At 35.8% G+C, this 27911-nt stretch overlaps 1 protein-coding gene and 1 pseudogene across 1 annotated transcript in view; one reads left to right on the top strand and one right to left on the bottom strand.

The window, feature by feature from the left end:
- The window catches only part of LOC145263130 (pre-mRNA-processing factor 17-like), a 268376-nt gene that overhangs the window by 103922 nt on the left and 136543 nt on the right, over nucleotides 1–27911 (top strand). Inside the window, exon 3 of the mRNA XM_080120076.1 lies at nucleotides 6093–6222. Coding sequence (XP_079976202.1) covers nucleotides 6093–6222 — 130 coding nt within the window. The remainder of the gene's footprint in view (nucleotides 1–6092; nucleotides 6223–27911) is intronic.
- Nucleotides 22690–22806, bottom strand: LOC145263320 (5S ribosomal RNA; annotated as a pseudogene).

A 27911-nucleotide genomic window follows, 5' to 3' on the forward strand; every position in this document is an offset into this window, starting at 1 on the left:
GGATACCTTGGCAGCTGAGCCGCCAGGCAGAGCCATTCCGCGCAGGGACGAATTTGCCTCCCCATGTCTCAGCTTGCGGAGAAGAGGCTCCAAAGCCAGGACATAAAGCAGGGGCGACAGCGGACAACCCTGACGAACCGACCGAGAGATAACAAAGGGTTTCGAGCGCTTTCCGTTGACTTGCACGACAGCCATGGGCTGTCGATACATTATGGAGATCCACTTGCAAAAGTCCGGTTTAAAACCGGCGGCCTCTAAGACAGATGCCAGGAAACGATGGTCGACCCTATCGAAAGCTTTGGACTGATCTAAGTTTATCAGCGCGGCTTCCGTGTCGTCATCTATTCCCCCCTCTAGGATCATGCGGATCAGGTGCAAGTTGTTCTGAATCGATCTCCCCTTCACAGCATAGTTCTGTTCCGGTTCAACCAACTCGTCGATAACAACCTGCAGCCGATTCGACAGGACCTTGGCCAAAATCTTCAACTCTGTGTTTAGCAGAGTTATGGGCCTGTAGTCGTCTAACTCTTCCCCTCCATGCCCGTCACCTTTCTTCAGCAATGTGATCACTCCCTTGGTCACCTGCCCTGGGATGGATCCCTGAGCAAACCAATGGTTGAACATATCCGTCAGAAGAGGCAGAAACATGGGCGACAGCCTCAAGTACAGTTCGTATGGCAGACCATCAAGTCCTGGCGATCTGTCACAGCTGACCTGCTTCAGCGCAGTAAAGACCTCCCGCTCCGTCACCCGGCCCTCGCAACCAGCCGCTCTAGCCGCCTCGAGGCGGGGAGAGTCGGCCAAATAGTCGCTAAGCTCAAGGACCGGAAGATCGGGCTGCTGCGTAAAACGCTCCTCGAAATGTTCTCGAAACCCCTCGCAGATCTCCCGAGTCGATTCCAGGGTGCGTCCATTCGGATGTTTGATTTTTGCAATGTATTTGTCCGAGCCACGCCTAGAAACCTCACGGCGCACGTCTGCATCAGAATTGACTGCTTCGTTGCCTATCTTTCTAAGCCTAGCTCTAACTACTTGGCCTTCGTAACGCTCGCTAGTCTCGCGTAGAAGGTCCTGCTTAGCTAGTTCCTGACTAACCCTATCACCCTCCCCCGTAGCCTGGGCTAGTTTCTGCTCTAGCTTCTTCTTCGTCTTGGCCTTATCTAGTGCGAGGCGCTGGGCATACTTGACGGAGAAGCTTCTGATCTTGGCTTTGAGACCTAACCACCACTTACTCCCGGTAACCGCCCCCACTAGTGCCTTTTTAATCAATTCTCTTAACTGATCTTGGAAGTCTTGTATCTCCAGAAGGGAGGTGTTTAACTTCCAGTACCCCGCTAACTTAGGCCTATTTCCTAGCTTCAGCCGGGCCATAACTAATTTATGGTCCGTCTGGCCTAGCCAAGTGAACGTGGGACAAGATAAGAAGTCTACTTCGCCTCTCCTAACTAACATCCTGTCCAAATAAGTATTTGGATAGGAGGAAACACTATTGGTCCACGTCCACATCTCCCGCCCTGGATGCTCGACCCGAAACCTGTCGACCAGACCGCATCTAGCCATCAGATCAGCCAGGCTGGACTCGCACCTCTCCGATCCTCTAGCTCCGCCTCCTACCTTATCTATGTCGGGGTCTAAGATGGAATTCCAATCCCCCATTAGCACTACCCGCTTCCGACAATCTACAAACGCGTCAAGCTGACTGAAGAATGAGACCCTCTCACGAGCGGTGCTGGGCGCATGAACCGCAATCACCCGAAACACAGAATCTTTTACGGCAACATCGGCCACAACCAGCCTGTGTTGTCAACTAAAATCTTACTAAATTGGGACAGGAATGTTGATTAGTCAAGTGGTTAAATATAGCACTGTTTTCAGAGGGATGCATGGTTAATCTCCTCGACAAAATGATGGTAGTCAAACCTATGTATTTTTTTACCTTCATTGTCAGAGAGACAGTCTCCCAAAGGGCATTTGAATTCATAAACTAAGTTAGTCCTATGAAGCAACTCTGTCAAAGGAGAGGAGTTATTAGTTATAATCAGGGTAGAGGTTTTAAATTTATTATCGTAAATGATTAATTTATAAAATAAAAACAACAACAATTATATAAATATGTCAAAACCAGATAGATTAATCTGTCCCTGATGATGAATCCAGAAGGATTGAAAAGTACTCGGATTTATGATAAATATGGTGATTATATCAGCCAGTTCATGCCAGAAGTGAAGGCCGTTATTCGGAAGTTGGAAAGGATAAAAAATAGAATTAATAGACAAAAAACGTCTATTTTATTTAATGGAAAATGCTGCGCATATATATATATATATATATATATATATATATATATATATATATATATATTGTAATTGTAATTGTATTAATTGCTACATAGTGGAGAGTGCTTAATATTAAATAGAGCTTATGTCTGAAAAATGCAAGATGAAAACTACCAGTCACCATGCACTGTTGACTCCTCCAAACTTATATATACCTATTTCTCAATGCGGAAGATTTATTTAAAAAGTCACAAGGTGTCTTCTTTTATACCTGATTGACTATAGTGACTGATCGTCAGAAGGTGGTCGTCACCCAGCACACAATCAAGTGTTGCATGGCCCGGCATCCAATGGGCTGACCAGGTCAGAAACAAACAACTATGGACGTGGAGGTGATGAACATGATTAATCCACCCCCAAGTCTAAGAACAGATGAGCAGATGTCCGCAGGATGTTCACTGAGTGGTCGCGTACACGGTTTCATATGTCAGAAATTGTGTGAGGATTCTATAATTGCTATAATCAACTGATGACAAACCTGATGATCATGACAACAGTAGAATATATAAATCATCTACATACAATTCGTATTATTTGGATTGTCCGAACTACTGTTCTCATTTTGAATATTATTTGAGTAAAAATATCACTCAGAATAAGAACAATAGTCCGAATAATCCAAATAATATAAATTATCAATTTTCATTTAAAAAATTCAGAAGCATTTACAAAGGGCGTCTCTAAAGTAATGCCTCCTTTTTTTAATGCTCGAATTGATCAGGGGGAGGTTGCAAATTACGTTATGATGACTGAACTTATGCATTCGTGGCCTGAACGTTTCATCTCTCCGCTGTAGAGTTTGATGGTGTGAGGCTCTAAGAAAGCAACCCCTGTCATGTACGTGCCCCAAAAGCAGAAATGCGTTATTAAATTCCTGGCAAAAGTGAGAATGGTGGTGATTATGTTGGAAAAATAAATTCTTGAGCACAAAAGGTCACTAGTTTTAATGGTACAACTCCTATCTTCGTAGCTTTTCAACTTTTTTAATTAAAAAAAAAAAAGAAAGAGGCTTTACTTTTGGAACGACCCTCATGTATACAATCCTAAGTTCCTTAGTTGGCTAACCAGTCCAATTTAATTTGTGGTTGTTTTAAGGCATCAAAGGTTTATCAAATAGTTTATTTCACATTCGTCTCCATAAATAATGCAAAAATTGTAGTGAAATTCAGTTTGTTAACCAGATATTAAACTAAATAACAAACGTACAACTTAAGTGTGAAATAATATTTTCACGTGTTCATTCATCTTTATATGTCTGTTGGCTGGTCTATGATATGGTTTGAAATAGAATTTTTGTTGGTCTGTCACGTTTTGGTTTGAAATTCAGGATTCTACATTGCGAGAGAAACAGTCACATTTGCGAGTGATTTTTCCAAGTGGCCATTAGAAATAATGAAACGCGTATATTTTGGCGATTGCATTTCTTTCACTGACAATCTTCCAAAGCTCATTACTGAGTGAAAAATATCTTTTCAACTTTGTTTTATTTAAAAAAAAAAAAAAGTTAAATTATTTAAACAATAAAAGTTGAATAGAACAATATACTATTTTTTTTTTTATTGAAGGCCGTTTAAAAAACATCTGAAGAAATTAAAATATTTATACCTTTAAGTATCAACATAAAATTTGTTGTATATTTAGAATTACACTTATTAAAACAATACACAAAATATTTATGAGGTACATACTCGTCACAGAACAAAGATGTCATATTCTAAAAATCATGTGGGTTTGGCTAGTAACTTTTCTATTTGGTTAGTAAACGAAAACATTTAGTTGTAAAAGGTCAACTAAAGATAAATTTGTCCATCGAGCCCTGAAATTGCATTTTCTTTAGTCTGTCACGTTTTAGTTTGAAATTGCATTCTAGTCTGTCACACATAATTTTGACATAGCATTTATGTAGATCTTTTCGTTGGTCTGTCACGTTTAAATCTGAAATAGAAGTTTCATCAATCGATGTGCAAATTGAATGGATGTATCATAAGAATATCTGTTTATATTTCTGAATAAGATGAATTAACATCTACTACATTATCCCCCTTTCCTCCAGAGAAGGTAATGCCTTGGAGGATGCTTTCAAGATACTGAAATATATATTATACTACTCTCATCTCTATTGCACATTGAAAGATATTGAAATAAATATTGTAGTGTCAACTTCAAACAAATACCAGATTAATAGACAAATTTAATAGTTAAGGGCTCTTTAGCCTTGGTAGGCAATCACCTAGAGATCTTCACTGTTATATTAGTTTCTAAAAGCCGTACAACACATGCCAGCATATAAACTTAACATTAAACTGAATATGATGGTAATAATGATGACACCAGAGTCATGTTTGTTTTCTTGGCATTTGAGCTAAGATCAAAGTGTAACTAATTTTTGTTGTTTTTTTGTTTATTCCTCATTCTCTCACCAATGAGATGTAATTACTGTAAACAATTCAATAAAATTTTTCAAATTTGGGTTTATCTTAAGTAGGACAGCTTCTGGAGTGAATGTGGCAATGTGGTGACGGAAATATTTCTAGTTAAGAGTAGTATAGACAATTTTAAGTATTTGAGACCAAGGATGACCAAAGACACCAATTATCCCCAGCACTTTGTGCTTAATTTGTTCATTATGTATTTTCATATTTTGTTCAAATAAATATTTCAAAGTGTAGTATCTGTCTTGTGAAATCACACAACGAAATAATTGTACATAGACGTATTATTTATTTTCAATAAAATTTTTTAACGATTTGGGAAATTTTAGGTAGGACGGTTCCTGCAGTAAATGTGTTATTATGGTGATTGATGATTCTAGTTAAGAATGGGGTAGACATTTTCTAGTCGTGTCGACAAAGGATGACCAACGACACCAATTTTCCCACACTTTTGAATAATCTTGTACCCAATTTTTTTTTTTTTTCAAATGTTAAAATGTAATCTATATATTTATAAAAGTGGGAATATATGTGTGAGGACACTTCTCAGTCTACATACGCAATGAATTTTTCATCTACATATTTGAAATTTAGGGTATTCAGATGTGGAAAACTTTTTAATTGGTTTGTATTTGGAAAAAAAGGGTTGCTAAAGAGTCAAAATTGAAAAATTTGTATGTGGGGGGGGGTCATCAGATTTTTATCTGTTTGTCAACTGTTTCACGACTGTGCATGCACGAATCGTTCACATTATGTTAAGAATAAGTAGGTTTGAAAACACTTTTTAAAGATCATGTCAAGTTGGCCTAATGATTATCATACTTGACTCACTGTCTGTAGGTTTTGGTTTCGATCTCGGCTTAAGTATTTTTTTTCTATTTACAAGAAGTGAACTATTTAGAAGAAACAATACTCGCATGCAAATGCCTTAGTTTCTTTCCGTTTTTTTTTTGTTTTTTTTTTACTTCATTTTTTTTAAGGAATTTAACATTACATTTAATGCCGGGTACATCTTCTAGTTTTTTTTCTATTTTGTGCAAATAAATATTTTAAAGTGTAGTATCTGTTCTATCTTCTGCAAGAGTAGGAGAAATCCTTGATGGGGGGGGCAATTTTTATTTATATCTCATCTAGAGTGCCACTTTTTGGGGAGCTGGATATCCTTCACATGTAAACCGACCTTATCTAACTTTGCCCTCATGGAGAGACAAATAAATAAAGACACTAAAGTGTTGTTTTTTTCTTCTTAATGTGAAATTGTTATAAAAAAAAAATGACTTGTCTTTTCATTTTTTTTAATTTTTTTTTTTTTTATTTTGTTTAGGTTGGCCCCAAAAATCCTTTCCAAACAGTACAGTCTTCTGCTCCACGGAACATGCTCTCTGGATATGTAGAACCTGCTCATGTCAGTCACTTTCAGTTTGAAACTCAAAGACGAACTTTCACAAGTTATGGTTAGTATAATTTTTCTTCTCAACTGATTTCAAAACTGTTAAGTGTTGAGACATTATGTTGAACAAAGATGGCGGTGAAGAATCAGTGCAGTTCCGATCTTGAGTGTTAAGTAATTCCTAGTAACAAAGATGGCGGCGAAGAATCAAATGCCGGTTCGTGACAGAGACGACGGTGAACTGATTGAATCCAAAATTCAACAATTTTTATAGTAACTTTGGAAGCTTCTGATTGGTTGGTTAATATAACTTGTGGTCATAAAAACAATCGTCAAAATCATTGGTGCCATACCTCCATTAGAAGTCAAAAACATTTTAACAAAAATATTTCACTGTTCATCTTACATAGAATTACATTTGATGTAATACTATCCACACACCTCCCCCCAGAGTGTTAGGAAGTGATTCATAAAAAAAAAAACATGTTGAAAGTTTAAAAAAAAAAAAAATCATGACAATGGTTTAGAAATGATTTACAAAGCCATACAGAAATGAGGTGGGTTTGTCAGTTAGGAGTTATTGATAGAATAGGTAATTTTTGATTTCTCAGCAACTCTTAGACAAAAGAGTGGACGTAGCATTTCCGATTTTGAGTGGATAAATTTAGGAGTCAGAGTTAGTTTGGGGACAGTTTTTGAGTTGACGACTGTGTGTGGCATTGAGTAGATTGGGTAAGAACATTAGCAAATGAGGAAATGATAAACTAACCACAAAGATGCCTGGACAGACAGCTATCCACAACATCGGGGGGGGGGGACTTTATTGCACACGTGCAGAGCACAGTTAATTTAAACAGAATGTGTTAGAGGGAGGATGCATATAGATTTACAGAGGTTCTGAAATGGAACAAATCTTTGTCTTAATATCCACATTGGCTGAAGACGGTTGATGCAAATTGAAAGTTAAGAAATAAATAATATATGAGGGTCGTTCCAAAAGTAATGCCTCCTATTTTTTTTTATTCCATCCAAATGGATCAGAAGGGATCACAAATTGTATTCTTATGATGACTGAACTTATGAATTCATGACCTAAAAGTTTCATCTCTCTGTTGCAGATATTGACAGTGTGAGACTCTAAGAAAGCAACTCCTGTCATTGACATGTGTTCCTGGCGAAAGTGCATTGAGAATGGTAGTAACTATGTAGAAAAACAAATTCTGGAGTACAAAAGGTTGCTCATTTTAATGATACTACTCCTGTTTTTCGTAGCTCTTCAACTTTTTTTGAGTTAAAAAAAGAATAGGAGGCTTTACTTTTGGAGCAACCCTCATAGCATGAATTTTGAAAGTTTACTCTGTTATTTAACAAAAAAAAAATTATTTTACCTCAAATAATTGTTTTTACTAAAGTGTTGCCACTTATCAAGGCCTAAAGGCTACTCGAGTTTAAGAGTTGGCAGTAAACAATGTCTATGAAAAGATTGGAAATGATGGATTAAATAAAAAAAATCAGAATTTGGTTATTAAATTTTAAGACTTAAATTTGAATATTATGGTGTTGTTTGGCCTGTTCTTTCATTTATTTGCAGTGATCCTGAAAAAAATTAACAATCACATTTTTTATTAAATTTATGTGGCCAAATGAGCCACAGATGGTGAAATTAATGTTAACAGATCAACTAATGGCATAATGGACTATATTTTCTGTCAGCATAATGAAACAAATGTAAGACAATGGAAAAAATATATAACCATTCGCCTATAAATAAAATAATAAAAATAACAATTAAAGGAATCAATCAAAAATCATAATTATGAACAGAAATATATCTTCATTAGTAACAATTTTGACTATATTAGTAATATATACTTAAAAAAAATATGTCTAGTGTTGGAGACGCCCCTCCAGGGGATTAATGGACTCTCTCATGATGTCACTTCCGGTATCGAGTACCGGTGCCCGGCAGTCTGAGATTGGCACACAACCAAGCTGGACGTGTGTAAACGTCCTACCGTTGAAGAATGGATATACTCAACTCACTTTGCCTGTAATTTATGTGAATACATGTTTCGTTCGTAAAATCCTGTGTTCCTTCGTTATTACCATTTAATCCCATAACATCTAGCTACAACGATTGTTAATAATTTCTCTTACTCTTTATCTGTATCTAAATAAAAATTCAGTGAGTAAAGATTTTTCCCCTAGAACTGTTTGTCTGTGGAGCATAATACTGTGGAGCTGCTTCCCAGCTGACTATAACATAGTTGTTTTCAAGTCTAATGTCTCATATTCTAGCCGATACTCATTAATCCTTATTTATGAGTGACCTTTGGGTCTTCGTATCTTCCCCCATTAAATATATATTTGTGATGGGACGATTCTATTTTTCTCGATTCCAATGCAATTGCTGATTGTGATTCCTTTTTAAATTTCAAAATATTGAGTTGTTTTGTGTGTGGGGAGGGGGTACTGGAAAAACTCATGTAATTTCCGCAAATGTAAGAAATACACTTATGGGTGTGATCTATAAATTTTAGTTTTACTGTTAATTTAAAAAGCAATTAATATTTATCTATAAATATAAAAACGAAAATGTATGCATGTATGTGTGTTCGCTTTTTCTGTATGTCTACAAAAGGCTTTTTTTTTCAGAGAAGCGGTCGGTCGGTTCACAACTTTTTAAAACTTTTTATATCACATATAAATCGTAATATCTCACAGTTAACAACGAAGCTTGCCTGTCTATTTAATTTGTTCGATTTCGGGAAGATAAATATTCAACATTTGTCGCTCGCCGCATGTGGGTTAGTCTTTTTCCTATAACATCTTGGGGGGGAAAAAAAAAGCGTTCAGCAGTAAATGAAATACTATCCCGCAGTCAAACTTGACCTCATTAACTCATTAAAACGGGCACCTGCCAAATCCAAGTAATTAAATAAATTCAAACGTGTTTCCGTTAGCATATCGCGGTGGGGCAATGGTTAACGTCGCACACGTTTTTTTTTGGTTTTTTTTTCACACTTTAATTTACAACTTTGCCTCAAGGGTTTGGGTTCGATCCTCATACTTACCTACCAAAACATTTTTTTTTAACCCCCCCCCCCCACTGCCGGAGTTTCTACACATACCTCCAAACACCCGGGCAACGCCGGGTACCCCTCGCTAGTCATTAATAAGAGCCGTGGAAATTAAGTTTTAAATAAAAACAAAGAAATAAAAGAAATGAAAAGAATCGTGATGGAAATAGGCCTAAATTTTTCTAATACCGATTCTGAAATCCTAAAAATTCTTAATTCCAATCAATCCTCCCAACGCCAATATATATATATATATAAGATTGTTGAATTTATTTTTTTATTAGCGATTACTAATTTCTTTCTTTTTCAATCCCTGAGCGTTTATTATAAGAAAGGAGTTATTTGCCCTTTGTTTACATTTTTTCCGCCATTTTTTTTAGGATGTATTACTTTTTAAATTAAAAAAAAATATTATTTATTAATAATTATGTGCATAAAAGTAAGTCATCTTTTATGCACATAATAATTATTAATATTATATATATAAAATAATAGGATAAAAAAATCTGATGTGATAAAATGGTCCATATTTCTATCCTGAATATTCAACACTAACTGGAAGCTGAAGGGATATACTTCACATTTGAAAACGGTTGTTTGAATAAAACCCATTGAACAGACAAATCATCATACATTTTGTTTCTTCCTTTCCATTTAAAATTCATACATACATATACATATATAAAGAAGTAGAGGATTTTTTTTTTTTTAAGAACAAAATTGCCTATGACTTTAATATAATACTGTCATCTTAGTAATGTTGTAGAAAAAAAAAATGCTACTTTTTATTTGAGATTATCCCCTCGTCTACAGGTAAATCTAGCAATTCGTTTTGGTGATTAATTCACAATGGATATTCCACAAAAACTATTAATATCCTGGTTCTGAATTTTTTAGATGAGGAATCATTGTTTTTATCATATGTATTAATTGGGCTAATGTTCTCATTTTGATTGTTATTTGTGCAACGTTTTTGTCAATGTAACCTTCGATCTTCTTCAGGTATATAAGTTGCCAAGTTTGATATTAGTAAAGGGTTAACTCTATACTTGCGATATGAAATTAAAAAAGTACTACAAGAGCAACATGGGGGTTAACATTTATGGTTTACTGGTAGAATCTTATTTTCATAAATTAAGTTGGTAAAACTTATGATTGGTTAATGGATTTAATTAAACGGTTCTTCTTCATTTTTAGACCAAAATTTGAAAATCGAAATATTGAATTCCAGATAAAATCAATGGCATCTACTGAATTGTCATATCACAGTAATGAACATATTAAAAAATATTACATAAAAACTATAAGGTATAAAATTAATTAATTATGAAAATAGTTTTCTAAGACAATTAGCGAAAATTAAGTTTTGCAAAAAAAAAAAGAAAAAAAAGAAACTGGAAACCTTGAATCATAAAAAAGGGGAGATAAATATTCTCTGAAAACTGAAAATATTTGGCCAATTAAACAAAACTTAATTTTCTCTAATTGTTCTTGAAAGTTATTTTCATTAACAATTAATTTTCTACCTTTTTTTTCTCTGTTTTTTTTTGTAATTTTTGGATATTTTCATTATTGCAACCTGGCAGTTAAGTAGATACCATTGGTTTTGCATGAAATTCAATATTTTGATGTTCAAATTTCACAATTATAATGAAGAAGAACGAATTAAACTTTATGCCCCCCCCCCCGCCCCATTTTTATTTTTTATTAAAAATAATTTAGAAATAATATCTCCTAGTGTTTTGTTTAATTATTTTATTGATTTTATTTTTAATTATACTTTCAACTTTAATCTAAATTCGAAACCTAGGAAGTATAGATTTACCTCTTTACCAATGTTAATATCCTGTAAAACAAGAAAAACCTGTAGCAAAATTCATATCATTTGGATTATTTGGACAAATGTTCTCATCTTGGATGTTATTGTCACAATGTTTCGGTTGATGTAATCTCCGACCGTTTTCAGGTGTATCTGACAAAAACTCAAAAATCTTTCTGTTGAACTTTATAATCTGCATGAAATTTTGAATGGAACCCTTTGTTTAATTTACGGGATAGCATACACTCATTCCGTCAGCCATGACAAGGTAGCTGTCTTAAAGTAATTCACAAATGTATTTTTGAGTATCGCCCATACTAAAAATTGGTTCAACTTCCATAAGAGTGTAATTTACAACTGAATTTTACCAAGTACTTTTTTTTTTTCTTTTTTTTTTTTAATGCCATTTTCACCCCAAACAAGGCACAGTGCCACTTTGATGTAGGAGGCTACTATCAGGGGCCTAAGTTGCAGGGATACTATGTAGGGAGTTGAGCAGCAAGATATCTGTTCATATTACACTTGAACTTCTGCATGTCAGTAGAGTTGGGAAAGCAGAATCCCGGAAGGGAGTTCCAAAGTCTAGTAGTTCTGGGGAAGAAACTATTGGAGTAGAAGGCTTTTTTTACATCTAGGGATCTCTATTGTGTAGGGGTGGGATTTAGCTGCTTGTCGGGTTTGTCGGGGGTATTTACGTCGAGGGGGTTTACAAGTGCTTGTAGTTCGTCAGAGCATCCACCATTAAAATACTTGTAGAACAGGCAGAGGGATGCAACATTTTGTCGATGGAACAGAGGTTGAAGCTTAGATGACAGGTTGGCGACTCTTTTTAATCCTGTCCAGATGTGAGACTAGTGGCAGATACACCAGCCCAAATGTGACAGCAATACTCCATACATGGGCGAATGGTGGCCTTATAGAGGTACAGGATACTTTCAGGCATAAGTAACTTTCTATCATGGTAGAGAGAGCCTACCTTCCTTGCAGTGGCCCTGGCAGTGCTTTCAATGTATCTGTTTCGTGTGAACGTTAGGCCGAGGAGTTTAAAAGAAGTACTTTCAGATAATGTATCTTTAACCATTAAAGGAAACGATGCCACAGCTCTTTAAAAAATGATGTTGAGAAAAGATGATGCCAGGAAAAGTTGAACCGTACCGTTTTTTTTTGTTTTTTTTTTGTTTTTTTTTTTAATGATTTCTGTATTAAATGAATGAGTCTATCAAGCATATGTACATAAATGTGATGGATGAAAGTGAAACTGGCCAATGAGTGTTGAGGAAATGCGTTGCATGGAGAGAATCATATAATAGATATGTAATGTAAGTCTTAAAGACAGGCTTAGATCTGATGACCTCTGGAGGAAGATTAAATCTGGACATTATTGGGAGATGTGTGCAGAACAGTAGACTTTGTTGGTGTAGCCACATTGAAAGACTCGGTGAGGGTTCTTGGGTTAGTTGTAGAACAGTTGAGATAGCAAGTTCAGTTCACTGAGGAAGGCCATGAGAAATATGAGAGGAAGTGATAAGGATGGACTTGAAAGAAAGAGGAATAAATAAAAACCTGGCTAGAGATAGGATACTTTGTAAGAATTTCTAAAAGCCATTTAATACATGCCAGCGTGTAAAACAGACGTTAGACTGCATATGATGATGGTGTCGATTTAAACGGAATTTTGCACTGGAAAGTACAAACCTCCACTTGGTAATGGAAATATTTTGACGCAAAATCATGCACATGTCGGAAACTTTGAAGTTTTGTTGTCCTAGTTTGACCGATATTCTGTTCAATGTTTTTATTCTTATTATGGTTGTGTATCCCAAGGTGAAGGCCGCACCAGACTAATATTATTAAGTGATCCACTCCCTGCCACTTGAAAAGGGTATTTTCTTTAAGTAGATGCTGACTTGCTGAAGATAGAAAGAAAAAGAACACAGGAAGCCGTAAGATCCCATATGTTTGATGAATATCAGAATGGTTATTTGCTGCTTGTTGTTGCCAAGATACCAAGAAGGAATACTAAATACTCTGGCTGATAAAAATAAAACACACACACATATTTGTAGTCATCCGCATACAGTACTGTTTTGTTGTATCACAACTCGTCAGTGCGGCTAGACTAGCACCTTTCCCAAGCCGAGGATTGAACCTAGAACCATCACGCTGATAGTTGGCAGTACTACCCATCAACCCATGGAAGCGGTTCCCGTAAATAACCTCAACAAACGTCCATTTCAAATAAACAATCATCCACCACTTTTATACAGGGTGGGCCAAAATAAGGGTCCTATCTTTAAATATAATCATATATATATATATATAGGACCCTTATTTTGGCCCACCCTGTAGTGCTCAAGCTGCTTGTTTTTGTGTACAAACAAATAGCAAGCCTTGCATTCACAGCTAAGTAAGTAGCGGGTGAAATTATTTATAACAATGCTCTACCCAAAGAGGGGGGGGGGGTTAAAATATATATATATATACTAGACTTTTTAGTCCGTTAATAATGGGAAAAAGTTATAACTCGTTGCCTTAAAAGGAATGCTTTATTTACCACAATGCTACATTTACTCTCACTTTTTCTCGGAAACTACTGGTTCGATCTTCTTCAAATTTTGTATGGACCTTTTGTTATGTAGGGGGCGTGTGTACAGGTACATATATATACGTGTCTGAATTTGTTTATTCTCTAGTGGGAACCAAATCGATAGATGTTTTATACAGTAAGATTTGAAACGTCAGTAGATATATTTGGGTTTGTGTGTATATATAGCTTGTATATATTGATCTCTAGTAATTATAACAACGTGCCTATAACATTTAAGGGACTATGTGTTATTTAATTGGAATTCATTATTGAGATAAGTATTAATTTATTAACTTATTTTATTGTAGACTACTATCCGTCACTCTTTTTTTTTTTTTTTAACGTTCTTTCCTTTCTTCGCGGTACAAGTTCAAGCTTGCCTACTACCACTTTTTTTTTTTTTTTTTTTTTTTGCTCAACACAACTCCAAACACCGGGCAATGTCAGGCACCCAGGCTAGTGTACAATAAAAAGTAAAACTGACAGACTAAGAGAAATATAATATGATAGGTATATGTTTATATATTTGTATGTACATGATTCACACTTAAACAAATTAACTAATCATTAGGGCTGTGACAACAGCATATTCTTTTCATTGTTTGGACTTTTGAGTATATATTCATTTATATCTTATGTTTTTATATAGACATGTGGTTCTTGGTTGATTGACTGTGTCTTACTGTGTCAGATAGATACTTGAGTCAAAAGAATGAAAACAATATTCTGTTGTCATAGCCCTACTAATCATTATGAATTTTTGGAACACAGTGACTCAGCATGAGGTATGCAAATGTGGTCTATATTTAGTTTTAGTTTTATGCAAAGAAGGTAAAAAGGGGATGGAAATAATTCTTTATCAAAATTCGGGTCCGCTCAATTTTTGTGAAATTTTACTAATGGGCATAAGATATCAATTAATAAATATTCATCAAACTTCAGTTTCTTTTGGGCATTTTAAAGGAAGTTTAAGGGGAGCATATGGGGAAAAACCTTCCATTTTAAAATTCAAATCTAATGAATTTTCATTGAATTTGATTCATAGTTATTGAATTATACTTGAAAATTTCATTGAATTTTCATTGAATTTGATTCATAGTTATTGAATTATACTTGAAAATTTCATTGAATTTTCATTGAATTTGATTCATAGTTATTGAATTATATTTGAAAATACTAACACTGACAAAATTCTAGCCGTTCTCTGGAGGATAGACTTACGAAACAAAATTTAATTTTACTACATATATTTTTAATATCGATATATAAACATTAACATAAGTCTATCATTTTAAACGCATAACAATATATAATTAAACTTTCATACGATTCAAACCTAATATGTAATACACGTCTCTTACGTACACATACATATTTTACACAAAGAAAAGATTCTTTTTGATTTACACTTTCCAGATAAACGTTACTACATAAACTTCTGACACACTTATATCTACAAAAAATAGAAAAATAAAAAATAACATCACCCAAATTAAAACTGACTCAGCAATAGATAGTTGATTTGCCGTAAAACAAACAAACTTAAAATACTCGCACATGTCTTGACAACATATTTATTTTAATTTTTTTACTCAGTAAGACAGTTTGCACAGGTCATCATATATACCCATATTATATATCATTTTGAAGCACGTTTTTTGCTATATCGAATCATGTTATTCGTTACCATTCTTAATTTCTTCATTCATATATTTTTTTTTTCTGTTGGCTTTTGACAGCATGGACAAAATCCAAATCCACACGATTTTCTTGTTCCAGTTCAAACTAAGCTGAAAAGCTGCCGAGACAGCTCGTGATATCAATGATGCGTTTGGCTCAGGAACCACTTACAAACGTGTGGCACAATGGTGGTTCAAGAAATTTCGTAATGGTTGTGAAACCCTCGAAGATGAAGATGGTTGTGGCTGACCGACTGCAGTTAATAACAAACATTTGAAAGCCTTAATTGAAGCTAGTTTTTCTACCATTTTTTGGCCGTGCCTAATTTTTAACATAAATCTATCATTTCAGATGCATAACAATACATAGTTAAACTTTCATATGATGAAAACCTAATATGTAATTAACGCCTCTTACATACAAGCAAAAATTTATTTTTCATCTATACTTTTCATATAAACATACTTTTGGCACACTTATATCTACGAAAAAGAAAAAATAATTAAAAAATAACATTCCTCAAATTAAAACTGACTCCGTGATAGATAACAAAAAACGGTTGGTTTGCTGTAAAACAAATCATCTTCATCATTATCATCATCATGCGGTCCTTCATAGCTGAAGATGACTAGTCAGGGTATCAGTGTTTTATCCTATGTTGTAAAAATTTTCCCCACAAATAGTGCATGAATAATTACTAAGGCTGTGACAACAGCATATTCTTTTCACTCTCAAGTAAATATCAGTTAGACACAGTTAATCAACCGAGAACCACATCAGTCTACATAAAAACATATACGATATTAATGGATATATACTCAAGAGTCAAAACAATGAAAAGAATATTCTGTTGTCACAGCCCTAGTTAAAACTGAACAGATCTGTCGGTTTATGGATAATTCAGGAAAGGTAATTAGCAAGGTTGTGCCTTTGGCAATGTTTTTGTTCATACCTGGCCTTTATTTTTGCCTCAGTTTCTGCCTTTCCTTTGTGGAGGCTACCGTGCCAGTAACTTTGGTCTGCTGCTAGCTCTTCTCAATTTTTCGTGTTTGTTGTGGTGGCACCCACTCATTTACATATGTGGATAATATTACACATAAATAGCAAGACTCAGTTAGTCTGAATGTGTGTTAACCAGAAGCCACCGAAGGCCAAGCCGAGAGCAGATATGTTCTTCAGCCAAGACTCTCTTACCTGACAACCATTATGTAAATATATTGTAAATATACTTTTTCTAATACACTTCTTATTAATCTACTTTTGTTTTGTTGAGTCTTCATTTGTATTGCCTCATACGTTATTTGGTTCAACCTGCAAACATAACAGTTGGCGACGAAGATGAACGTCAAACATAAGTGTTCATATTCATTGCCTTTAGATGGCGCTTTATCACATCCTTGTAGCGGAGTTTCTGCCCACCAATTTTTCTGTACCCATTCTGTAAAACAAGGCAAACAAACAAGCAAACTATTATTAGACAACAGTTAAGCAATAATTCCTGAATGTCAATTTCTTAAGATTTCTTAAGTTGAAGCTTTAAATATTAGACATTTTCTAGAATCAAAATCACGTAATAGATTTTGATCACAATTGGAATAAGGATTCTAGACATAAAGTTTAGTATCATTATATCTTGATTTTAATCTTCATAAGGAGACATAAAAGTGTGGCAATGTTGTTTTGTTCAGGAAGTTAATTTTAACTGTCCAAGAATAATTATTCTTTTTAAACAATGACTAGCAGGGAGACTAGACATTGCCTGGCATTGAATTAGGAACATCAAATGTTCCACACTTGCAATATTTTTATTGCCATCGAAATCGGTGAAATCACCCATTTTTCATTCCAATAAATTGATTGCATACTCTAGTTGGGGACTCATCGCAGTGCACTAGGACAAAGCATCACATCCTCGCAGTGACTTAGTTAATATATTGTAGCTTACATTGCACTGGAGAGAATCTACTATTGATTTTATAAAGGTTATTTTTATATAATAGCTTAAATTAGAATGGAAGGGTCAAGTATCATAGTTCAATTGTGCTCTAAACAGACGCATTCATTTTGAACAGGCTTCTGCCTTATATAAGAATCTACTGTTGCTTTTATATGTCAGGTCATTCTGCTTATGCAGTAATAAAACTTCTCAAATGCACTTATGTTATGCTGTATAAGGGTGTTAACTTTCGTCAAAATCAGATTTTTTTGGATTATCGATTTTCCATACAAAACCTATCTAAGGACACTTCCAGACACATAAAGTACATTTGTGTGAATTTAAAAAAAAAAAAAAATCGGCCCAGCTATTTTTGAGTCAATAGGGAACGAACTCAAATACACTCAGACACATACAAAATGCCTTTTATATATATACTAACAGCGGTGCCCGGTGTTGCCCGGGTGTTTAAGTAGTGTAGTAAAGACCCCCGAGGGGAGGGGTCAAACAACAGTAGTGGCTGTGTGTAGGTGGTGTACTAAGAGATCTGAGGGAGGGGGATCAAGACAACAGTAGGCAGAGGTGTTTTAAAAAAAAAAGTGGAAATAGGCAGGTATGCGAAGGAGGAAAAACAAAACCTGACGTCTTCATCGATGGTCCATAAAAAAATCCAATCATTTGCAACTATTAGTTTTGGAAGAGATAGTTTGAAAATGTGGAGACAGGCAGATATAGTGAGTTTTATAAATTAGATATATAGATACTTGTATGTATTGTGTCAGGAATAGAAATTTCCACTATAGTATATGGGTGTTTGTATAAAACCACTAGGAGAGATGCACTTTACGTTTTTATGATATACATCTCTGGCAAGGAAAACTGATGCAAAACCCGAGGTCTACTATTTGCAGCAATCAGTTGCATCAACTGAGATTAGCAGTTGCTACAAAAAGACAACCTAATTGTTGTATGAAGATCATGTATCAAAATCAACAGGAGAGTCCATTTTTTTTTAATTATTTTTTTATATAAATAGATGATATCCATATATGATGTGTGTGTTAGATTAATTGTTTAATTAACAAAAGGTGCAGCTGGCTCTACTTAACTGCAGTTCAATTTTATTTCATAAAAGATAAGTTAATGAAGTCTAATTTTTACTCTCTAAAATTAGAAAAATGTTTACAAATTACCACCAAGTGGGGCCAGATTGCATTTCTTTCTTTATGTTGGCAGGATTGTATGAAACGCACTAAATATTTGTAATCGTTGGCAGAATTCTGATATGAGTATACATTTTTGCTCATTAGGATTGAGCCAGCTTCAGCTACAAAGTAATTTATGTGATCTACGAGGCGGAACCTCATGTCATACACACTTCAGAACATGTGCTTGACATGCGTGTTCAGGAAGAGATCTTGCAGCAGGTTGCTGATACACCATAATGTGGAGTACTGCCTTGTCGTCTACCCAACAGGCGAGTTAGGGGTGCATTTCCCTCAGTGAATCAAGCACGTTCCCTGATACCAACCTGGAAATTTCTATGATTTGGCGGGATATATACAGCGCCTAGCCTTTCCAAATGGTTACCCATCCGGTACTGCCCAGGCTCATCATTGTTTAACTTTGGTAATCTCACAAGAACTGGTGTATGAACATGATTGTGCCGTATAAATATTTGTAATATTAATTCATTAATTTAACTTCACGTTGGTCTTCATTTTGTTGTGCCATTAATTCTTAAGTTTTCACTGCTATTCTTTGTGTCTCTTGCTGACTACCTTAACTGAATGCTCACTATTTCAAAAATACCATCTCTCACTAACCTAACTTGATCTTGTTTGACCTGTCAGAACCTTTACTATCTCTTATCCTATCATAATGACGAAATTCTGATGAACATAATTTATTTAGAAGAGAAGCAGACTCATATTTGTAATATTAGTCTCTAGCTGGATTTTGTTGTGGCCATCAATTTTTTAGGGCTTTTTCCGTTTCATTTTATTAAAATCCCAATTTTGCATCAAAAAATGGTGTGTGTTTTTTTTTTGTATTTTTTTTTTTTATGAATTGAATCTTGATGAGCAGTCGGTTTTAACATTCCTTTTAACTTCTGATCTAGAAATACAAAGAGAATATCGAAAAGAAGTGGAACTCCAAATCTAAATAAAAACTCTCCATGTGTACAAAATATGAAATTTAAACAAAAGCAACGAAAAGATTCATACTTTTTTTTTTTTTAATTTTTATATAAGGGAGTCCCCACTTATAAAGGCCTAAAGGCTACTCGAGGATAACAGTTAATGAATGATAGTGATAGTTCAGTAATCGTTAATGGTGTAGATTGGGTAGAATTTGGATTATTTAAGGGGATGGCTCAACAAGAACTTGTTTACATTGGACTTGAAGGCTACCTTATTGTAATCAGCTGGGAAACATGGAACACTATTCCACATGCGGGCAGTTCCAGGAAAGAAACTTTGTTCATGGAATTTGTGTTTAGAATTAGGCACAGATAGAGAGTGGGGAAAATTGTTGATAGTGGATGTAACTAGTCGAGTGTTTTTTTGTAAAAGTTTGGCAAAAGAGGGGCATATGGGAAGCTATCAGGGAAATGCCCCATGGGGAAATATCTTTTCTCTTGCAGTGCGTAAATGAGACCACTGGAAAATGGTTCAAAACTGCAATTAAAGCACATGTTCCCACACAGAAATTCTATAACAAGCCCCACTCTCCCCAATAGTTTACTTCTACTTGTGCAGCTGCCATGTCTCAAAGGCAACGTGTGTACCGCAGATTCAACAGACATAAGTCCAGTTCAAACAGACAGAAGTATATAGAAGCTAAAGTAATTGTAAAAGAGAAATAGCGACAGCTAAGAAAGAATACACTGAAATCATCAGAAAACGCATTGAAGCACAGAAATTAGGAACTCATGATTTTTGGAAAATCTACAACCGTGTAGTAAATAATGGGCAGTCAAAGATTCCCCTACTATCAAACGATCATGAGGTTGTTTGCATGGCAACTGAGAAGGCTAACCTGCTCGCCAGTCGGTTTGCCTCAAACTTCACATTGGACCCGGCACATCACTCCCTCCTTAACTTTCCTTTGCGGACAGATGCCACGCTAGATGATTTGAAAATCACCCCTTCTCAGGTACATGGTATCATAAAAAACCTAGACACCTCAAAAGCATGTGAACCTGATCTCATCCCGACTGTGCTATTAAAAAATGCTCTGCTGAGGTTGCTCCAGTTCTCCCCAAACTTTACAACAAATGCCTTAAAGAATCTTGCTTTCCTGACTGCTGGAAAACCGCTTCTGTGATACCAGTTTTCAAGAATTCTGGCGAAAGAACTAACCCATTAAATTATTGCCCCATTAGCCTTCTTCTGCTTTTCGTCCATCACTTTACAGCTGCTAAACTCCTGACCGACAATCAATATGGATTTAGGCAAGCCCGTTCCACAGCAGATATCCTAACTGTAATCTCTGAACATATATACTGTTCACTGGACAAACCAGAGGAGGGGAGAGGAGAGCGGTAGCCCTCGATATATTTAAGGCTTTTGACAGAGTTTGGCACGATGGTCTTCTAAGGAAAATTAGATCATATGGTATCACTGGAAGAATACAGAATGTAATTAAGTCCTTAAGTAAGAGAAAAATCCAGATTGTCCTCAATGGTCGTACATCTAAACAATACAATATAAATGCGGGAGTACCTCAGGGGTCTATCCTTGGACCTTTATTATTCTTGATATTCATAAATAACTTCCCTGATAAAATTGTTTCTGAGATGGGTATATTTGCTGATGATGCCACTCTCTATAACAGGCACGAGGGAAAAACAAGTGAACACATATCTAAGGAAATGGCAGAAACGCTAGAGGATGACCTCCAATCTGTAATGGAATGGGGACAAAAATGGATGGTCACATTCAATGCTGCCAAGATTAAGCTTGTTTCCTTCAATAATTACAAGAAACCTTCACTACCAATGGCTGAGAACACATTACCTGAAAGTACTTCCTTTAAACTCCTGGGCCTAACGTTTACAGGGAACATGAACTGGAATAGATACATTGAGCGCATTGCCAAGACTGCTGCGAAGAAGGTGGGCTCTCTCTACCATGCTAGAAAACTACTCACACCTGAAAGTATCCTGTACCTCTATAAGGCTACCATTCGCCCATGTATGGAGTACTGTAGTCACATTTGGGCTGGTGCATCTGCTACTTGTCTCTCACTCCTGGACAGGGTTCAAAAGAGAGTCGCCAATCTGATAGGTCCTGAACTGTCATCTAGGCTTCAGCCTCTGTCCCATCGACAAAATGTTGCATCACTCTACCTGTTCTACAAGTACTTTAATGGTGAATGCGCTGACGAACTACAAGCACTTGTACCCCCTCGACGTGAATACCCCTGACAAACCCGACAAGCAGCTAAATCCCACCCCTTCACAACAGAAATCCCTAGGTGTGAGAGAGCCTTTTACTCCAATAGTTTCTTCCCCAGAACAGCTAGACTTTGGAACTCCTTTTCGGGATTCTACTTTCCCAACTGTACTGACATGCAGAAGTTCAAGTGTAATGTGAACAGACATTTTGCTACTTATCTCCTTTAACTTATGTCCTCGATAGTAGCCCCTATTTCAAAGTGGCACTGTGCCTTGTTTGGGGTGAAAATTGAATAATAAAAAAAAAAACTCAGACAAGCATGAAATCACTGAAGATAAAGACTGCAATAATTGTTTATTTATAATGCAGCTTCCACAAATTGACTAAGCATAGATGTTAATTGATCCAGTCATCATCGTCATCAAAAATTCTATCGTTGGCATTGGTTTCCCTGATATTTTTATAGTCAGAATTCTTTCTAGAAAATCATCAGAGATTATGGAAGGACCATGTGAAAGTTGCCTACATCCTAAGTGAAAGTAATTTTTGTGGAGCGAACTGGGTTTAAACTTACAGCACACAGGTCATCAGTCCGTGTCGTTAATAACCCGACCACCGTCACCTCCCAATTCATCCAAAATTTCCCAACCAAATTCTCCTAGGAAATCTTTTGCTGCATGATGGAAAATAACACTTTCTTTTGACTAAAGAAGGTCGTTTTCAGGCCAACGTGGTTGATAACATTACATAAAAATAAGAATGGTGTTTTAATAATCTCAAAGAAAAAGTTATAAATTAACCATAGTGATATGTTTAAATAATAATGCATAAAATTAATTTAAAATAAAGGCTTCTTTCAGTCTTGACAGACTATGGATACCCACTGTAAGGGTGCCTGCACATGAAATTTTTTTTGTGGCAAGTTGTGCAATCTCTAACCATTCCTCTCCTGAGTTGACATTGCTGAATACCAGTGGCAAGTGGAGGTTCAGGACGACTGGAAACAATGCCAAGATAAGCAGAAAGCACATACAGCGCCTAGCTTTCCCAAATAGTCACCCATCTGGTACTGGCTAGGCTCAATGTTGCTTAACTTCGGTGATCTGATGAGAACCGGTGTGTCTACCTGATTGTGCTGTATATAAATAAAATTAATTACAATGGTTGAAAATGCCCCTTCTACTTGCAAAAATTTTTCCTCGACCTAGTATATTCCAACGAGACTGGTTGAGTGATCATTTGTGTTTCTTTCGGTCACAAAGACAGATGGGCTTTTGGGCTTTATGCTGATGTTTGTGTCTAGTTTGAAGATAGGTTTGTCGTGGTTTGACTATCTGTCGTTCAGTTGATAAAAAACGAGTATCATTGTAATTTGTCAAAATAAAACCTTATCTTCTATTATATAAATCTCACCTGTCTGTTTAAATGTATGTATGTATGTTTGTATGTCTGCCTAAAACTTTCGACAGAGGCAACAGATTTTCACAAGATCAGTATCATTTTAAAGCTCAACGTCTCGGACGACAAATATCGAAAAATTGGCCGAAACATTAATTCCTTCACCCTCAACTGGGCAGTTTTCTAAAAAGAGGGGTCGATTTTTTGCAAGCCATTTGTGTATCTCATCGTATCGGTTGGATTGACTTTGCTTAATTTTAACGTTCTGAACTTTCGGTCATGTTATGGAGTAGCGGTAAGACGTCAGATTTTCTTTCCCTTTCTTTTCCACCCTCGCGTCACAGGTTTAAGCTTGCCTGCCTACTACCACTTTTTTTTTTCTTTTTTTTTTTTTTTTTTTTTTTTTTTGCTCAACACACACCTCCAAACACCCGGGCAATGCCGAGCACCCAGACTAGTTTGCTTTAAAGTGGAGTTGTCGTTTTGTTTGGAAAGAAAATCCTTTTGTTACATTCGTGACGGTGACCACATGATTTACACTATCGTCAGCATCAGACTCAAACATTGAATTTAGACAAAGACAACCATGCAGTTTATCTCCCTCCCATAGCGTGATGATGTAACACAAGGTTTGGGAAAGTAAGATTTGAAAAGCAAGAACACTAATGGAAAAGTACTCTGGCTTGCAAAAAAAAAAAAATGTGTAGGCAGCCTTGTCAACATTTCCTAGTAGGTGCGCCTCAGGCGATTAGTAATAAACTAACCTTTTATCAGTGTGAGAAGGCAAAGCCTGGGAGTGTGGACCTCCTAGAACTGAGCAGAACCAAAGACATTCCTCAGTCAACAAGGAGCAAGTTATTTCGATGGTAGCATAGACTCTGTTGAGTGAACATGCACAAGAGCAGGTTTGCAACCTAAAATAAAAGGGTATAATAATAAATAACGGATAATAAAAAAAAATGGTTGACTCAGAAAATCGTATTTTGAGTTACTTTTTGTCCTTTTTTATTCAGTTAAGTTTAATGTGGGCACGCTCTGAAAAGCAAAGGTAATTAAAACTCATCTCAGTTGACTAAGTGGATTTAGCTAAACAGTGTTGCGGCCTCGCAGGTCAGTAACAATCAAGACAAACACGATGCTATAATTAGCAAAAAGTATGTTACACAAGTACACGTCATGATTCTGAGACCATAGCTGCCACAATGTTTAGATGTATCTGTATTTATGGCCTCTGGGTAAGTCCATTCATTCCTGAAATGAGTAGATCAGCTTACCCTATAACACTAATTAACCAATCATTATTATAAGTAGATAGCAATAAAACACCATTCATAATTAGACTTGTTTTTAATTATGTGTACATAAGTATAATATATATATTTATATAAAGTTAAGTATGTGTATACGTTTATATATTTGTATGTATAGGATTCGTTCCTAAATTAATTATTGTGGCCTTGCAAGTCAGTAACAATCAAGGCCAACACGATGCTATAATTAGCAAAAAGTGTATTTAATAAAGTATGTTATAAAAGTACACGTCATGACTCTGGGGCTATAACTGCTTCAAATTGCTGCTATGACATTTAAATGTAACTATATTCATTGTCTCTGGGTAAGTCCATTTATTTCTGAAATAGGTAGATCAGCTTACCCTATAACACTAATTAACCAATCATTATTAATAGAAAATTAAATGCATTATCAGTAGATAACATTAAAACACCAGTAATAGACTTGTTTTTAATTATATGTACGTAAGTGTAATATATATATATATATATATATATATATATATATATATATATATATATTTATATAAATTTAATTATGTTTATATAAATTTAATTATGTTTATATATTTATATGTATAGGATTCACTCCTAAATTAATTGTTTTGACCTTGCAGATCAGTTACAATCTAGACAAACACAGTAGTATTATTAAAAAAAAGTGCATTAATAAGAGTATGTTACAAAAGTACACGTCATGACTCTGGGGCTATAACTGCCCCAAATTGCTGCCACAACATTTAAATGTAAATGTATTTATTGTTTCTGGGTAAGTCCATTTATTTCTGAAATGGACAGATCAGCTTACCCGCTAACATAAACAAAATTTGTTTGACAGAAGATGTGATTGAAAGATACGAACGATAACTATTTTTTTTTTTTTAATTCCATTTTCACCCCATACAAGACATATTGCCACTTTGTTGTAGGGGGCTACTATCAGGGACATAGGCATCAGGGGTACTGTGTAGGGAGTTGGCCAGCAAGATGTTGGTTCACATTGCACTTGAACTTCTGCATATCAGTACAGTTGGGGAAGCAGGGACCTGGCAGGGAATTCCAAAGTCTAGCTGTCCTGGGGAAGAAATTACTGAAGTAGAAGGCTCTCTTATATCTAGGGATCTCTACTGTGAAGGGGTGGGATTTAGCTGCTTGTCGGTTTTTCAGGGTATTTACATCGAGGGGCACAAGTGCTTGCAGTTCGTCAGAGCATTCACCGTTAAAGTACTTGTAAAAAAGGCAGAGGGATGTAACATTTCGTCGATGTGACAGGAGCTAAAGTTTAGATGACAGTTCAGGACCTATCAGGTTGGCGACTCTCTTTTGAACCTTGTCTAGGAGTGAGAGACTAGTGGTAGATGCACCAGCCCAAATATGACAACAATACTCCATACATGGGCAAATGGTTGCCTTATAGATGTATAGGATACTTTCTAGCACGGTAGAGAGAACCTACCTTCTTCGCAGCGGTCCTGGCGATACTCTCTATGTAATTGTTCCAACTCATGTTTCCTGAGAGCGTTAGGTCGAGGAGTTTGAAGGATGTGCTTTCAGATAAGGAGTCTTTCGCCATTGCTATTGGTGGTAGAGAAGGTTTCTTGTAATTATTGAAGGAAACAAGTTTAGTCTTGGCAGCATTGGATGTGACCATCCATTTATGTCCCCATTCCACTACAGATCGGAGGTCATCCTCTAGTGCTTCTGCCATTTCTTTAGATATGTGTTCATTTGTTTTCCTGTCGTGTCTGTTATAGAGTGTGGTGTCGTCAGCATATATACCCATCTCACAGGCAATTTTGTCAGGGAGGTCATTTATGAATATTAGGAATAACAGAGGTCCCAAGATAGACCCCTGAGGCACTTCCGCATTTATATCATATTGTTTAGATGTACGACCGTCGAAGACAACCTGTATTTTTCTCTTCTCTAAGAAGGATTTAATTATGTCATGTATTCTTCCAGTGAAACCATATGATCTGATTTTCCTGAGAAGACCTTCATGCCATACCCTGTAAAAAGCCTTAGATATATCTATTATGATAAATCTGTAAGAGAAACAGCACTATTTCATCGCTCTGTCATGCTTAAGTTTGAAATAGCATCTTTGACGATCTGTTATATTTATATTTGAAATCACATCACTAATACGCAGATGGAATATATGCCTCATAAGAATAGCCATTCTTGTTATGAAGGTTTCTTATTCGAAAGGTATAGGTTTCAACTTTGTTTTTTTTTTGTTTTTAGTTACAAGTCATCACTTTTCAAGACTCAAAAGCCACTTGAGGATAAAAGTTAATGAATTTGTCAGGTGAACAGTGGGACATCATATGGATTAGTAACAATCGTAACTAGTCAGAGTTTATACATTATTTTTATTGGAATTCATTATTGAGATGAGTATTATTTATTAATTTATTTATTGTGGACTATTATCTTTATCTTTATTTGTTGTTGTATCATGATGTTTCGGCCAACTATTCCTCTGGCCTTCATCAGGTGGTAACCACGACAGGATAGGGGCTCCGAATCTCCTAACTGCATTCTCAGCAATTACTGTCTTCCATAGTTGTTGTCGTCTTGCCACGTTTTGGCCAAGTAAGCCTCTGGCCGGCTTTGGGTAGGATTGAAACCACTATCTTCAGACAATTCTCACCTGGAACCGTAGAGATTCAACGTCTCTATTCACTGCGCCCTGAAGGGCAATCAAGGTTGGATCTTTTGGTCTTATAAATCCACAATAATTTATTATCTGGTCTTCCATGGTTGGGTCCATACCAAATGATATATATATTATTTTTACTGGAATTCATTATTGAGATGAGTATTATTTATTAATTTATTTATTGCGAACTATTATTCTCATCTTTCTTAGTTGTATCACGACGTTTCGACCAACTATTCCTCTGGCCTCCGTCGGGTGGTAACCGTGACGGTATAGGAACTCCAAATCTCCTAACTGCATTCTCAGAAATCACTGCCATCCATAGTTGTTGTCGTCTCACCACGGTTTGGCCAAGTACGCCTCTGGCCGGCTTTGGGTAGGATTGAAACTGCTATCTTCAGACAATTCTCACCTGGAACCGTAGAGATTCAATGTCTCTATCAACTGCAATTCCGAATCTCCTAACTGCATTCTCAGCAATTACTGCCACCCATAGTTGTTGTCGTCTCACCATGTTTATAATAATGCTCTAATATTAAAAGGAATAGTTGGCTGAAACATCGTGATACAAGATCTAAGAAAGATGAGGATAAAAGACTGCATTAAATAAATTAATAGTCAGAGTTTGATTACGAAGACAGCTGAACAAGAATTTGTTTACATTGGACTTGAAAATAACAATGTTGCTGCCACAACAAAGATGAGAACCATAGTCTAAAGAATCCAAATAATCAATCCCCATCTCAAAAATTCAGAAATTTTTTTAAAGTCTTGCAATCTGTTTATTCTTCGGAGATTAAAAAATCCGATTCCATTCGTATAAGTTCAACTCTAACTGCTTCTAAAACCTACAACTCTGTAATCCCGCTTGTTATGTACATTTAGAATTTGAG

The sequence above is a fragment of the Euprymna scolopes genome, chromosome 38, assembly GCF_053919585.1.
Source record: "Euprymna scolopes isolate OS-2025 chromosome 38, ASM5391958v1, whole genome shotgun sequence".
NCBI lineage: Eukaryota > Metazoa > Mollusca > Cephalopoda > Sepiida > Sepiolidae > Euprymna > Euprymna scolopes.